The 14,835-nt window shown below is 53.7% G+C and overlaps 9 protein-coding genes across 9 annotated transcripts; 3 read left to right on the top strand and 6 right to left on the bottom strand.

The window, feature by feature from the left end:
- Nucleotides 1-208: 208 nt before the first annotated feature.
- Nucleotides 209-1,764, bottom strand: VTN49DRAFT_6943 (uncharacterized protein; the record flags this gene model as incomplete). Its single annotated transcript, XM_069415157.1, has 3 exons — nt 209-1,115; nt 1,183-1,595; nt 1,669-1,764. 3 exons carry the CDS (start codon nt 1,762-1,764, stop codon nt 209-211), a joined length of 1,416 nt encoding a protein of 471 aa, XP_069264983.1.
- A 1,083-nt stretch (nt 1,765-2,847) lies between these two features.
- VTN49DRAFT_6942 (uncharacterized protein) lies at nt 2,848-4,068 on the top strand (the record flags this gene model as incomplete). The annotated part of the gene is made up of 1 exon (XM_069415156.1): nt 2,848-4,068. The coding sequence occupies one exon, from the start codon at nt 2,848-2,850 to the stop codon at nt 4,066-4,068; it is 1,221 nt and encodes a 406-aa protein (XP_069264982.1).
- A 217-nt stretch (nt 4,069-4,285) lies between these two features.
- On the bottom strand, nt 4,286-8,362 carry VTN49DRAFT_6941 (uncharacterized protein; the record flags this gene model as incomplete). Its single annotated transcript, XM_069415155.1, has 7 exons — nt 4,286-4,330; nt 4,387-4,685; nt 4,743-7,467; nt 7,522-7,755; nt 7,804-7,909; nt 7,962-8,078; nt 8,151-8,362. The coding sequence occupies 7 exons, from the start codon at nt 8,360-8,362 to the stop codon at nt 4,286-4,288; spliced, it is 3,738 nt and encodes a 1,245-aa protein (XP_069264981.1).
- A 383-nt stretch (nt 8,363-8,745) lies between these two features.
- VTN49DRAFT_6940 (uncharacterized protein) lies at nt 8,746-9,265 on the top strand (the record flags this gene model as incomplete). The annotated part of the gene is made up of 2 exons (XM_069415154.1): nt 8,746-9,063; nt 9,125-9,265. The coding sequence occupies 2 exons, from the start codon at nt 8,746-8,748 to the stop codon at nt 9,263-9,265; spliced, it is 459 nt and encodes a 152-aa protein (XP_069264980.1).
- Nucleotides 9,266-9,491: 226 nt separating this feature from the next.
- Nucleotides 9,492-10,003, bottom strand: VTN49DRAFT_6939 (uncharacterized protein; the record flags this gene model as incomplete). The annotated part of the gene is made up of 5 exons (XM_069415152.1): nt 9,492-9,591; nt 9,673-9,685; nt 9,744-9,806; nt 9,870-9,885; nt 9,947-10,003. 5 exons carry the CDS (start codon nt 10,001-10,003, stop codon nt 9,492-9,494), a joined length of 249 nt encoding a protein of 82 aa, XP_069264979.1.
- Nucleotides 10,004-10,570: 567 nt separating this feature from the next.
- Nucleotides 10,571-10,987, top strand: VTN49DRAFT_6938 (uncharacterized protein; the record flags this gene model as incomplete). The annotated part of the gene is made up of 4 exons (XM_069415151.1): nt 10,571-10,632; nt 10,691-10,772; nt 10,833-10,896; nt 10,953-10,987. 4 exons carry the CDS (start codon nt 10,571-10,573, stop codon nt 10,985-10,987), a joined length of 243 nt encoding a protein of 80 aa, XP_069264978.1.
- Nucleotides 10,988-11,337: 350 nt separating this feature from the next.
- On the bottom strand, nt 11,338-11,997 carry VTN49DRAFT_6937 (uncharacterized protein; the record flags this gene model as incomplete). Its single annotated transcript, XM_069415150.1, has 1 exon — nt 11,338-11,997. The coding sequence occupies one exon, from the start codon at nt 11,995-11,997 to the stop codon at nt 11,338-11,340; it is 660 nt and encodes a 219-aa protein (XP_069264977.1).
- Nucleotides 11,998-12,214: 217 nt separating this feature from the next.
- VTN49DRAFT_6936 (uncharacterized protein) lies at nt 12,215-12,495 on the bottom strand (the record flags this gene model as incomplete). The annotated part of the gene is made up of 2 exons (XM_069415149.1): nt 12,215-12,258; nt 12,321-12,495. 2 exons carry the CDS (start codon nt 12,493-12,495, stop codon nt 12,215-12,217), a joined length of 219 nt encoding a protein of 72 aa, XP_069264976.1.
- Nucleotides 12,496-12,901: 406 nt separating this feature from the next.
- On the bottom strand, nt 12,902-14,416 carry VTN49DRAFT_6935 (uncharacterized protein; the record flags this gene model as incomplete). Its single annotated transcript, XM_069415148.1, has 1 exon — nt 12,902-14,416. The coding sequence occupies one exon, from the start codon at nt 14,414-14,416 to the stop codon at nt 12,902-12,904; it is 1,515 nt and encodes a 504-aa protein (XP_069264975.1).
- Between the last annotated feature and the right edge of the window lie 419 nt (nt 14,417-14,835).

The following is a 14,835-nucleotide window of genomic DNA, read 5'->3' as shown; positions in this document are numbered from 1 at the left end:
AGTCACAATAGCATGAAGAAAGCCGTGCAGAGGACAAGCATGAGTGGCTAATTCCTACTTAGTTTAACCGAAATTTGTTCCAATTCTAACAAATAGTATCATGTAACGTGAGGAGTAGGAGCTCTCTCTGTTTCACATTGCCAATGGGTTGGGGAAGTTCACATCGATTCAGGGAATGAACAGGGTTCCTATGAGCGGACTGAAGATTTCATTCTTCGACAGAGTCATCGTCGGCAGGGTATTCGTCGACAGAATCCTCGTCACTAGAGTTTTCTTCATCAATCGAGTCCGCATCAACAGAGTCTGAGTCGACAGAGACCCGATCTTCAAGTCCACGAAAGTCCATGGACTCTTCTGGGAAGGACGGAACGAAGTTCGGATTGAAAAACCAGAGCTGAACACCATCATCACCGCCCAGACCAAAGACCTCCCGGTCGCCGAAGGCCGAATTAAACTTGGGCGCTCTACTCACCGAGCCACGGGTTGCAATTCCGCCGACGGCATCGTAGACTGCGGGCAGGGCAGTCTCATAGGTAAAGCGGTAGGTCAGGTAAGGGGCCAAATAAATGGACCATTTCCCTTTGCTCTCGCGGGGCAAGGAGGAGCGGATCCACCGAACGGTGAGTCGGTCAGTGTCATTGTCGTACTCTAGATGAATTGTAGTAGACGGGTTGGCTTCAGAATAGACCTGGACCACGGTTTTATGACCAAAAGTGCAACAGGGTTCGTTGTCGAATTTTGGTTGGTATTTGTCGCAACCAGGCGGCATTTCTAGGTAGAAGTTTTTCTTCTCGCGCAGCTGTCCAGTTGTCATCGTCCATTTTGTCTGATGAACCTCTGGCGGTTGTTTTTCCCAGTTGATCTCGAACAACACCAGCAGGTTCCCAGGCACATCCACGTGGTGCAAAGTAAGGTTGGAGAAACTGCTTATTTCCAGGAAATGATTCAAACTCAGATCCCAGACGAAGACAGGGAAAGCATCCGACATGAATTCGGGTGCGATGACCATCTTGTTCTCGACGATCGTATACACTGCGGGATAAAGAGCAATTTGTCGACTGAGTTTCTTTTTTGCATGCATATCCCACGCTGTCAAGTGCAGCAAGCCAGATCCCCTATCAATCATTCACCGAACGTCAGACGACTCCCAAAAAGATACAAATGTCTGCTTCCCATGCTTACGAATCCCCTGAAGTAACTATAACTACGTAGCGATCAGAGAGGCTGAGGCCACAGACATCCCCAGTTAAAATGTCAGACCGCCGTTGGCCGCCACTCCAGACCGATTTTTCTCCGGTTTCGAGGTCCAACATGCAGACATCGTTGCTGTTCGGGCGCACGTAGCACAGCCGGCGCGAATAACACAGAACATGAAGCGGCGGCAGAAACCAGCTTTCTTTCCAGGGGACGAAAACCTTCTTGACAGGGCGGGCATGCTGTAAGCCATATCGCCATCGGAAATAACTCATGGCATCTGCCATCGCCATATCTGTGGTGACGCCCTTCTGATCCAAGCCCAGGTACGAAAGCGTTTCGCGCAAAACAGGCATGATGGTCACATCACATGTGAAAATTGTGCGCCATCGTTTGGAGACCTTTGTAAGCCGTCTCAGAAACAGAGTCTTAACTTGAACATCAAATCGAACAACACGATATACAAGCACGCACCCTCTGGAAATGAACAATGTCTTTCAGATCCAGGTACTTCACGACCTGAACCAGGAGCTCGAGAGGAAGTGAGCTGACAACATCATAGTACTTCATGATGTTCTCCACCAAACTGAGGGGCCAATTTTGAGGCTTGATTCAATTCGATTCGAAGTCGTCTAGAACCTAGCTTCGAGGGAAATCCTCGTGAGGGCACAGTAATCCAACCACTAGGGTTAGATACAACGCGAAGGAGAAAGGAGTGATACGTTCTGCACGCGCTTGTAAATTACAATACGCGATCAATGACAATAGTTACATCTTCGCAGAAAAAGTATCGTATAAAATACGGGTTATGTAACGTCATGGCGCAACGAGTGAGGTCTAACATGTCCAGCCTATTAGGGTTATGGCGAAGCCTAGGCCTCTTGAAACCACCTCGATTCGTATTGATTCAGGTCCGCTTGGCTCCCCAAAAATTGTAGCTGCGTTATTCATCGTCTACCACGCGTCGAACAACCTAAGTATATATTTGTCATTCCCGAAGTCTGTCTCGAAGGGAGAAGCACAGCGGATCCATCAGGCCTCAGCTGGTCGACGGCATAGTTCGTACCTGAGGTGAATAGCGACGTGCTTGTGGAACTAGAAATAGAGCTGGGCCACGGTCTTGTGGCCAAAGGGACGAAGATCTTTTGACTTAGATCGTGCTAAATGAAGTATTCTTGAACATAAATAGAGCAATTCTATCATATACGAGTACGCACCCTCTGGCCCCAGACAATGTCTTTCGGATCCAGGTACTCCGTACTGAGCCATACATTGTGATGGTCCAAGGGAGATGCCGGTTCGAAAGGTCTCGTCGCTTCAATGTTAAGCCGTTAAATTCTCAAATTTGAAAAAAAGCCTCACTGGGGCACAACAAATCCAATTACTTTGTTTTGGAGGTGCGACATACGGAGTACAGGGTATGTTCTCCATATCTACTTTCGCCAAAGAAACGGCGGAAAAGGCGCTGGTACAAATCTCCGCACAAGCATGTGAATTACAATACGTTACCGATAACCATCCTTCTCTCTAGCATAATATCTTACGAAATTCGTAACATCGTGACACAACGACCGAGGTTGATCCCCGCAAGTGCCCGAGCTTCTCCTCACGATCTCCGAGCAACTTGCAATCTTTCCCAGCACCACGAACAATATGTCGGGCCCAGACTCCCCAGACGGTCCTCCATCGCAACCCGAATGGCAGCGCCGGGCCGCCGCCGCCTCAGAGTCGGAGTCGGAGCAGCAACCCGCCGCCGCAACAACAAAGGAAGAGCAAGATCAGCCTGAACCGAGTTCCCGATCAGAGCTCCTTGACCAAGCCGCGCGCTTTCTTCAGGACGAATCGGTTCGCAACGAGCCCGTGGAACGGAAGATTGCTTTTCTAGAATCCAAGGGGTTGCGACGAGAGGAGATTGAGAAACTCCTCAGTGTTGATAGTAATACTCGGGGATCCAGCACCGACGTCAAGTACCCAACAACGATGGCAAGCGCCGCTGAGCAATCTCCACAAAAGTCATCCTCTTCTTCCGCTCCTTCACAGTCGTCTACATCCACATCATCATCAGCGACGAGAGACGTCCCTCCCGTCATTACATACCCCGAATTTCTTGTCCAACGGCCACACCCGCCACCCCTGCTTAGCCTGCGCGGCGTGTTGTACACGCTGTACGGCGCAGCCGGGCTAGGCGCTACGATCTACGGCGCGAGCGAGTATCTTGTCAAACCGATGGTCAAGTCGCTCACTGACGCACGGCATGAGCTGGCCGAGACGGCGCGAACCAACCTCGAGACCCTCAATGCGAAACTAGAGCAGAATGTCTCGGAGATTCCACCATTTCCTCGCTCAAAGTCCGGTCGCCGATCATCATCAGCGGACTCTGATTCGGAGTCTGATGACGAGGACTCCGTCGCATCCGATCCCACGGAGGTCTTCCACCGAGACGTCGGCACGCAAACAACACCAGACCTAGCGACGGGTGTAACGATGACCGGACAAGACGAGAGCGAGGAGAAACCCACCCCTACAACAGTCGCCAACCAACATCTCCGCCGCCTCGAAATCATGACTTCCCACCTCCGCGAGTTCAAGGACGGTCTCGCGGACACCAACGCCGACGCTGACCTGAGCGGCCGCCTGGCGCACCTCAAGAACTATGTCGACGGGCTCATGTACGAGGCCCAGCCCAGGCCCGCCTCCGTCTACAGCATCTACGCCAGTGGCACCACCGATGGTGCAGGCCGCAAGGCTGACAATGATCCCATCGCGGCTTTTAAAGCGGAGATTCGGAGCGTTAAGGGGACGCTCCTCAGTGCAAGGAATTTTCCGGCTTCGAGGCCGGTTACTGGCACCGCTGGAATCGGTGTGAATAGGTGATTGGACTGTATTCTTAATGTAGATTTCATATGACTAGCAAATAATGATCAATCTATGTGAATAACTTCATTATTCAATTTTTCCTGAAATGGGAATCCTTTGCAGTAGGCTATACAAACACAAGAGAACAAAAAACCAGAGTAGGACAGGAAACAAACTAGTGATCAAGGCTCAAAAGCTACCGCCTCAAACAATATGAGTGGCAATAATATATACTTTACGGCGTGGCTCGGCTCATGCTAATAAGCCGCTTGACACCGACCTGACCGACTGTCAGTCTCTGTACATTGTAGATTTGGGGTCCAGAAAGGAACTTACCATCCAGTTACCACATTCATCTGTCCGGTTCGTCAGAATGTCGACGTGAATGTTCTTCGCGGTCTCGTAGTCTCGCGCCTGAATGGCCTTGGCCAGCTCGACCATGTCGTTCACCGTCTGCGGCTTGAGGAGATCCTCATTGTTGAGGTGGTCGAACAGAATGTTGAGTCGCCGCTCCGCATCATCGACCTGGGCCTTGAACGACGACGGTGCGCGAGCCTTGACCCGCTGCATATCGGCGGACAGGATCTCGTAGATGGGTCTGGCATGGGGCGGGATGTGAGACCGGTCACCGGGAGCTGCAGATGGTGGAGTTAGTTGGTATGATCATAAGACGTTAAGGTGAGAATACTTACGGTATTTCGGCGGCGGCGGCGCGGCCTTCTGCTGCGATTGGGCTGTACCAGGACGAGAATCCTGCTGCGGGGCCGCAGTGGGCGGTGTTTGGGGCGGGCGAGATGCCGGCGGTGGTCCACCGGCCGGCGCATAGGGACCCGAGTGTGCAGGTGGCTGTTGAGGCGCATACGGACCGCCTTGCGGAGGCGGCCCCACGGGCGGACGGCTTTGCGACGGCGATTGTGATTGCGGTGGAGCACTTGGCGTGTATCGGTTGCTAGGAGGTGCAGTCGACGACGGCGGCGCATTGTACGGAGACGGCCCGCGCGGGATTTGTGGAGGGACGGCAGCGCTCGGTCCAGCCTGCGGCGGTTGTGTGGTGGGTCCTGGCTGCGGAGCATATGGATTGAACGGCGCCGGAGGAGGATTGGACGAGATCGAGGAGGATCGGGTAGGCGCCGTCGGCGGCGACGTCACCCGTGGAGGCGGTGCCGGCCCCTTGGGTGGAGGCGGCGGAGGAGCCTTCGCTCCTGGCCCAGTAGTAGGCGGGCCGACTGGCGAAGGGCCAGCGCCAGCTTGAGGCTGCTGGTTCGGGAAGGGGCTGCTGATCACGCCCGCGGGAGTTCCTCTCCGCGATTGCTTGCTGGTTCCAAATCCCTCTGGCAGATCGTTCCAGGCGGGCAAGTTGGTCGCCGACGTGTACGATGTCACAGCCGGTGCGCTCGGCGACTGATTGTATGCTCGGGGAGGTGGAGCTGTCTGAGAAGGAGCGCCAAACTGCGGCGGTGGCCCTGGAGGTTGCTTCGAAGGTTGAGGCGGTTGATACGAGTAGGCAGCAACAGAAGCGTATGGGTTGGCAGGCTGTGTTGGTGGCGCTGCCGTGGTCACCGGCGGAGCGTACGGGCCAGTCGTAGGAGCCGGACTGAAGCTTGGCTGGGGGGGCTGATAGATGTTAGTCTGAACAGGCGGGGTCGGTCTCGTCTGCTGAGCGACCTTGGGTGCGGCCGCCTTCCTCGTTGCCAACCGGATGCGGTTGCGAGCAACTTCCGCTTCGCCGTGCTTGTCGGGAACGAGGTTCAAGTACCGCTCCGCGACATCCAGACGGCCGTGCGAAGCCGCAACGTCCGCGTACTCGACGTACTTGTCGTACAAGACGGCGAGCTTCCAGTCGCCGTCCTTCTGGCGCTCCGTGTCCTGATAATTAGTGACCTCGCGGAAGACAGTCACCTTCTCGATAAAGTTCTGGAGAGCCCGAACGTGGACGGAGAAGCGTGAATCGTCCGTGGCCTGAGAAATGTCCTCGTTCTCCTTCTCCCGATACTCCTCAAGCCAGATGCCCACCACCTTCTCTAGCTTCGATCCGGCCAGGTAGCAGAACGCAGCATCTTTGCGCGCAGACTTGTCGGAATTGAGCTGGAACTGCTCTTCCAGGCGATCACCAAGCGCCTCACACAAATCAGGGAACTCCTTTTCGTCGGCATATGTGCACAGGGTCGCCATGGCCTCTTTCCAATTAGACAGATCAACATTGTAGACCACATCCCACAGATTCTTGCCGACAATCGATGCCAGCAGGCGAACGTAGTTTGGTCTATCGGTGTCCTTGGAGAAGTAGGCATCTTGCACTTTTTCAATGCATTTCTGGCCTCCGCAGATCGCGATCATAAAGGCGTCGGACAACCGTCCTTCCTTGAGGGCAACGTCGAGAGCCTGCTCGAACCGTCCAGAGAAAAGTGCACGGGTAATCCGTTTATCGGCATCGGACTCTGTGCCATTGAAAATGTGGAATGGATTGTTGGTACGGGCGCCTTTTGACGCACCGAGATCCGACAAAAAGTTGTCTTCGCCAGGTGCAGGCGTGTCAAAGATGGACTGGAGTCGCTTATGCTTCTTTGGTTTGGATTGTGTGGACGGAGTCTCCGGAACGCCATTTGTCGTCTCTTCTTTCAGGTCCAACTTGGCCAAGCTTTCTGCCGCCTCGTCCGCCTCATCAGAGAACCCCAAGTAAGCGGCAAGTCCTTTACGTGGGTTCTCGCCCACCAAGGCCTGCATGACCTTCCAATCCGCCTTTTCTTCCTCTGACTGCGCGCTCTCAATGCGCGACTCGCAGATGCTCCGGAGATTGCCCTCTTTGAGGGCGGCCTCGAACTGCTCCGTAGCCGCACCGATGCTGGAGTCGACTTCGAAAGGCGTGATCCTGACTTTCGAAGTTCGTCCTCCGCTCTCGGTGAGTCCGACGGAAATGACCCGACCACCGAAGCCAAAGGAAACCGAAGCTGGTCTCTCCAGCCATTTTGGAGGCTTTGGCAGGGAGAAACTCGACACCTGCGGCCGGGTCTGCGCGGTGGCAAAGAAGTCCTCCCCATCCAAAGCCTGCGCCTGGCTTGCTGCCGCCTTGGTCGCCTCCGTGCTGGTGCTTTGAATCGTCTGCACGGAGATTTTGCCATCGAAGGACGCGGTAGCGAAGAAGTTGGGATTGTGAGGGTTCCATCGGGTTTGGAAAGTCCAGTTGGTGACGATAGGGAACTCGCCGTAGGCCTCTCCGGTCTGAGGATTCCAGCAAATTGTGCGGTTATCCTTGCCGGACGAGAGCAGCAAGCTTGGATCTTGCATACACCAAGAGAGCGACAGAACTCCGGACTCGTGGCCTCTAAGAACACGCTCGGGAGCTTGGGAATTCCGGAGATCCCAGACGAGAATCAGCGGGTCGGACTCGAGCGGTACTGCCGTGATGAGTTTTGTGGGCTTATCCAAAGTCAGAACTGAGTCCACTTAAGCGGCACGAGTCGGCAAACGTACCTTTTCAGGGTCCCATGCCACGGCGCTGACGGATTTCCGGCCGAGGTTATTCAGCGTCAAGCTTTCTTTTCTACTCTTCACATCCCATACTGTTACGAAACCGGCGCTTGATCCAGTCACTAGGATGTGGGCAACCCTCTTGTTCCAGTCAAGACATTCAATGTCGTCCGGACGCGCATTGGTGTTTCCCAGTCGGAACGGACTATCGATGTTGTTCAGATCGGAAATGAAAAGCTAGAAACCCCTAAGCAAGGCTCATGGATCTCAATGCGTAACACTAACCTCGCCTTTCGCACCTCCAGTAGCGAGGAGGTTGGTATGTCTGGGGTTGAACTGTAGCGACTTGATAGCGCCCGAGTGCTTCTGCGTCTGGGAAACCAAGGAATCACTGCAAACCCGTGAGCCGCGAAACTAATTCCACGGTAAACAGCATCACCCACCTGGCTCCGCTCAGGAGCTTGTCTGCATCCCAAAGGTGCAACGAGCCACTTTCCAAGGCACCCGCGATGATTCCGCGCTTGCTCTCGTCGTATTCCGTCCAGGCGATGTCATTGAAGCTAATCACAAGCGCCGATCAGCCGCTGAAAAGCAAAACAACAAAATCCGGTAGTAAACTGGTGTCCACTAACCCTGAATCTGTAGCGAACTTGGCCACAGGCTGCAAGTCGGCACCAGGCTGCAACGGACTATCGAGCGCGAGATCCCAAAGCTCGAGATTGGTCTCGTTGGAGAAGTCAAAGTCGACGGCGCCGGCGCGCGTTCCGGTGGCGATCAGAGGCGCCCCGGTGCCGGGAGACCAGGTGAAGGTAGCCGTGCGCGGGATCTCCCTGACACGCACCATGGCGACGACGGCTTGGGAGTGTTGTTCAAGGGTAGGAATGAATCAACAATGGAACATCTGAGAGTATAACTGAAGCAATTAGGACTGAAGAATAAGACCACGAGGTCTTAACAAGCACCGAGAGACATGCGACGGTGCTGGATTTGAGAATGGGTGGCAGCGAGCGCTTTCGTAATTCGTGGTCTTAATCTCCAAGCTGGCCTCTCGATGCGATCTTGGGCGGGCACTTGGGCTGGCCCGCGCTATTCCCAGATTGGTGAAATGATGCCTCAGGCACAATACGCAATTCAAGAGAGAGGAGCAAATCATTATTTGCAACGACTCCAGGTGATCTTTCGCACGAGTTACTCGTTCTCTGAGAGGTGACAAGTACTGGCAGGACGATGTCGGAAACTGCGCGACTCAAGGCCACGGTGTACGTGGGCGGCCTCGACCAAGCAGTCACAGAGCAGACCCTCACCGAAGCCTTTATCCCATTCGGCGATATTGTCGACGTGACGCTGCCCAAGCCAGATCCGCCGTCAACAGACCGGCATCGAGGGTTCGGCTATGTCGAGTTTGAGTCGCCTCAGGATGCCAAGGAAGCAATCGACAACATGGACCAGAGCGAGCTCTACGGACGAATTATCAAGGTTGCGCAAGCCAAACCGCAGAGGGATGCCAACGAGGGCCTAGGAAGCAAGACCGCGATTTGGGAGCAGGTACTACATATTATTTCGCTGAAAGTCATTAGGAGGAAGTAGTGACTGACATTCTACTTAGGAAGGGTATCTGGCCAAGTATGCGGTCAGCGAAGAGGACCGACAAGCTGCGGCTCAGGCACGTCAACAAGCGAACGGGCGACCAACAGATCCGATGGAAGGGTTGGAAGGCCTGGACGTTGCCGGGCCCAAGCCGGAGTAATCCCGCACACAAACTCGGCAAAGCAAAAAGAATCGACGTTTTCAATTCAAGCAACGCAATGGATCTCCTAATGCTACATTGCAGCCTCGCCCATTGCCAGCACTCTTCATCATATATTTACAGAAGACGCTGTGGCGGTTTGTGGAGATTGCTTTCTTTCCAAACTCTGCACATCCGCCACGATCCCAACCAAATGCGTCACTTCCCTTTCCTCGGCGCCGGACCTTCAGTGGCCCCGGTCCTCCGGCTTGTTGCGGGACAGGCGCAGAGTCTTGTCCGTCATGAGCTTGTGAATGCTCGAGTAGATACCCGCGCTGACGGCAACACTACATGGGCAGAGAGGTCAGCTCGACTAATTCGGAATGCAATGCCACGTCGTGGCTGCAAGAAGCGGAATGGATGGTTACCTAAGGACAATGCCTGTTATAACGTTGTTAGATTTAGGAACAAATAACAATGTACTATGAAACAAGCTTACCAAGGGGAATCAACTCCGGAGGGATCCGCTTCAGCAGACGCAGGCGCTGAGAGACGGTGTGAGCTAGAGGCGCAATCAATAGTCAGTAGGCAGCGCAATTGCACAACAGTAGCATGTCCATCATACCGCTCTGGTCCTCCTTCTACAAACAAGGTCAGCCACACATCATACGATCAACAATCAAAAGAGACACAAAAACATACCGGAGCAGCGAACCGAGCGAGCGTGGGACGCATGCCGAAAACGCGAGTGGGATGCATTTTGACAGCAGCGCAGAGAGGAGCTAAGGAAGCGCGACGAGGAATCGAGCAAGGAGTTCGGCCGAATGTACTTGGACGATGGAAGCTTTGGAAGGTCGAATCACAGTGGCATGAGGTAATTCGCTGGCACGAGAGTGAATCGGGTGTCGGGAAAAAGAAATCCCTGAGCCACGAGTGGCTGGAGAATGCCCGTGGCTTGATCATTCCTTACGTAACCAATAAGATGAGAATCTCGCTAAACCATTCTCGGCGTTTGCTGGCAAGGTCATTCCACCCGGCTGCTTCGGTTAACCTTCTCTTGATCGATCCTCTCTGATCCCAATCGCTTCTTCGTAGACAAGCCCGTCGAGTGCTGTTCGAACCAATTCCTCGATCGAGTCGTTCATTCCGCTAGACCGTCAAAATGGCGCCCATTCCGGAGCTTGACCCCGATGAGCCGATGGAGACCAAGCCCTTCAAGTTCGTGACAGGTGAGTGGTTCGATCCAGCCTTTGTACCATGAGCATATGCTAACATCGTCGCAGCTGGTATGTAATATGATACACCTTCGCCGTAGCGCGTTCGAAAATGCGACTCAAGCGACTAACCCGCGTAATAGGTTACGACGCTCGCTTCCCCCATCAGAACCAGTACGCTTCATCCCAATTTCAAAGTTTACCGAGGACAGATCGACTGAAGATCATGTAGGACCAAGCACTGCTGGCAGAACTACGTCGACTACCACAAGTGCATCAACGCCAAGGGCGAGGATTTCCGCCCCTGCCGGCAGGTAGGATTCTACTATCACTACTCGGCTTGTTTTCGGCGACCGAGTGACTGACATGGATAGTTCTACCTGGCGTACCGATCTTTGTGCCCCAAGTCCTGGACCGATCGATGGGATGACCAGCGTGGTATGTATACAGCCATTGAGGCAGTCGTATGAATGGTTTCGCTGACACCCGTCCAGCGGCCGGCAACTTCCCTGCTCGCCTGGACAAGTAAATTGACAGCGAGCAAGCTTCATGGGCCATTTCTGTATTCTAGCCGATAGAGAAGAAGTGGATTAGTCGAGGTCTTGAAGAAAGGGAAGTTGTAAATAGCGTGCTTCACGAAAGAAATCCATGAATTTCGTGGTTTGATGGAACAATCGCATTGTATCCGAGGACAAGTCTATCGACACATCTACCAAGTAATTTACAATGGCTCGTTTTTAGATGCCGGATAACATGCACAATGTACACGGAAACAAATATCCACACCAGAAACGCCCAAAAATGCGCATCGATGCTGACCCAAGCTTGCTTGCTCGTCGCGGGGGTGATGAACCAAAACGAAAAGAGAACCCCAGTCAGTTAAGCTCCCACGAGCATGCGATAAATCTTCTTATGCTGCTCCAAGAACACAAACGTCGCAATCGTATGCGGACCCAAGCGGATAAAACTCGGGACCCAACCACGGAACATCCACATAAAGCCCTCCTTCCGACTAACGTCGCGAATCAGCGCGACGATTCCGGAACGGGACTCTGCAGGGCTCGCGCTCATCACGCGTGTTTTGATCACATCCACTGGACTGCACACCGTCGTCGCGACGAAGCCGGCTAGCATGGACGAAACGAAATGTGTCGTAATGGTGTCCGGCATTCCGAAGACATCCAGACAGATGCGCTTGAACGAGTCGTATGAGACGAGCTGCGAGGCCGTCATGAGCACTGCGCGCGTGGAATTGGGCCACACGCCGCGGAAGAGACTCGCGGGGCCTTCCTCGCGGACCATACGGACGAGTCCGTCGAAAGCGTGGCGATAGTTACGTCGCTGTTCGGGCGGCAGCGCGGCGTCGTTCTGCATGCGCACGTTGATCACGTCCGCCGGGTTGCCCGCGAGGCCGCCTAGAAAGCCGGAAAAGCAGCCCATGCCAAGCAGCGTCCAGGTGCTGGGCGGCGGAGAGTCGGGTCGTGTGAAGCGAGTCTTGAGCTCCTCGTAGACGCCGAAGCGTGTTGTTGAATAAGTCATCTGCCGTAGAATAGACGCAGATAGCTTTTTTTTCCCATGCTGAATCAGTTTTTGTTCATCTTTTTCCCTGCCTTAAAAACTGCAGATACATACACCATTATACAGTCCCAACACGCCATTGTTCTTTAGAATATGAACAAATGTCCCGAGCATCGTCGAAGGCGCGCCAGGACCCCGAGCTTGTAGCCGGACCTATTCCGCGATTTCCGTCAGATCGTTATTCAACCGACCCCGTTCTCGATTTAAATGTAGGTACCTTGACTGAATTGCGGATTAATCAGCATACAAATATCTCCAGCTCGATTTGAAAAACAAATACTCACCAAGGTCCAATGGATGCGTGACAGCGGCCGCGCAACATGACGCAGACCCGCCAAACCAGAACGGATAATGAATTTTCTTTGAGCTCGTCGGCTGGTTTTTCTGCGACCCCATGGTTGTAGCAGTACTACTCGAACTGGCTGTTACTTCGGACTTGACAGGAGTGCCCGTTGCCATTGCTGCGTATGGCAGGCAGCGAGCATCCGGGGCATAGAATTCGAACAAAAAAAGAACGATATATGTACAATAGAATTGATGGGGAAAAAATAGAGAGCTCTCCTATCTCAATAACATCTCAGGCAGACCTTGAATTGGACGCCGACTTCGGCTGAAACAGGGTTGCTTGTCAACCAATGGTTTAACCTAAGCAATTGACCTAATTTGGTTTAGTAAGGTTATGCTTTTCTAGTTTTGATTGTAGGCTCGGTGTTCGGCCCGATACCACCGATCCGTCACACTCCGCTGCCAACTGTCGTAAAGATCGTCCTTTCGATCGATCTTCAAGGAACAAAGCTCAGAAAGTATTCACCCTTCATTTGGAGTAGTGTACAATTTCTATAATACAAATAGTGTACATAACGCATCATCGCAACTCCACTCCAGCCCTCTCTACCAACTTCTCCCGGACTTTTTCGTGTAGCTCATTGACCTCCTTGTTGGTTAGAGTTCGTTCCAAACTGCGATAGTTGATGCGATAGCAGAGACTCTTGCGGCCGGTCTTGGGATGTGTAAATTCGTCCACGAGCCGCACGTCCTCCACAAGGTCGCCCGCCACGTCGCGGACAATCTCCATGACATCGTTCTCATGGAGCGGGACAACACCCCCCGCGCCGCCGCTGGCCGACCGCAGCCAAAACGCCACATCCTTGTAGCAGGCTGGGTGCTTGGAAAAGGGCTCAAAGCGAGTGATGCGGCCTGCAGAGAATTGCGACAGGAACCGCTCGTCCCGTGACCAAAACAGGCGGATGTCCGGGATGTTGAAGAGCAGCATCGCGATCCGCTCGAGGCCCAGGCCGAACGCGAAGCCAATGCGGTCCGGCACGCCCGAGTTTATCAGAAGCTCTTGCTTGACGATGCCGCAGCCTAGCATTTCCAACCAGTCCCCCTGCCAGAACACCTCGAGCTCCCACGAAGGACTGGTGAATGGGAAGTACGCCTCAACCCAGCGAATCTTGAGCTGTTCCTTGGCCGCATCCGCGCCAGCAACCTTGGCGGCTTCGGAAAAAATCGTTATCACCATCTGCTCGAGGGATCGCTTGAGCCCCGCCGCCATCGCCTCCACCTCTTCGAGCGAATGATGCGCCGACTGCAGCGGGTTGCGTTCCGGATGAACGGTCGGGTTCGGATCCTCGACTTCCACATCGTGCTGCGGGATCGCCCGCACATCTTCCCAAATCTTCGCCGCCATGTCGGACGCACTCATACCAGCCTCCCGCTTCCAAATCCGCGCGCCTTCCATTTGATGGAAGACCGGGTAGTGACTGCGGTCAATTGCATCACGCCGGTACACATCCGCCGTGACGGTATACCCGGACACACGCGGATCACGCTCGCTCTCTCTAACTATACGCCGAAAGTAATCCGCTTGATGCGCACTAGTGTGTGTCCGTAGCACTGTCTTTTCATTCACGTAATACGTATCTGTACGACTGCGGCCCGGGTGGTCCGCTGGAAACCCCAGGACGTCAAAGTTCTGTGCAGTGGTTACCACAGGGTTCTCCTCAACGAAGTTGCCGTACACGGGCGCCGCGAATTGGCTCTCGATCAGCCGGCGCGTGATCGCCAGCGGGTGGTTCTCTTCGAGGTAGAGTCGGCGGCCGACATGGGACAAAATGGTGGGAGAAGTGTTGGTCCATTCGTCCGTTTGGTACGATTGGCCTTCAATTGTGAGGGGGGATCTGCTCGAAGTCGAGTATGTGCGGATTGCTTTTAGTTGTTGGTAATTCCACTGCTGCGGTTGAGAAATGTAGCTTCGGTTCGATGACGAGTAACACTTGGGTGCCCACACCGAGAGTGGCACTGTCCTGCGTGCCGAGGTCGCAATGGACCATCGAGCACGAGGAACGCGCAGGGCCCTCCCTGCGGCAACGGATCGCATAGTGCTGGCTCCCGAGGAGCAAAGTTCTTGTCTACGATTTCGGCGTTGCTTCGTTCAGTCCTCGGAATACGTATATTTCTCGGCGCGGCAGAACTAATTTCCGGTCTAAGCAAAAATATAGAGCCCTACAAGGTAAAAAAAAAGAAACAAGAATCTTAAAAAGCTGACTGACTTGCATACGGGCAGCTCATGTTGCATGTTACCAATTCAACGCTGAATTCAGGCTGTGGTGCTTCCGTTCATTATTAGAGCCAGTTTTGCCGAGTACCCCAACACCAGTCTATGTCTCCAATAGGAACACAACCAAGTTCAACGGCACGTCGTCACAGGCTTTTCGATGCATCGATGCGTAGTCACGGATGCCGGAACAAGCAGAACAGACAGTAAGACCGCGCCAAATAATGCGCCACAGGAGAGGA

Source organism: Thermomyces lanuginosus (assembly GCF_041956635.1).
Source record: "Thermomyces lanuginosus strain ATCC 200065 unplaced genomic scaffold VTN49scaffold_42, whole genome shotgun sequence".
Lineage (NCBI taxonomy): Eukaryota > Fungi > Ascomycota > Eurotiomycetes > Eurotiales > Trichocomaceae > Thermomyces > Thermomyces lanuginosus.
The sequence above is the reverse complement of the archived record's forward strand: the minus strand, read 5'-3'. Positions and strand labels throughout refer to the sequence as shown.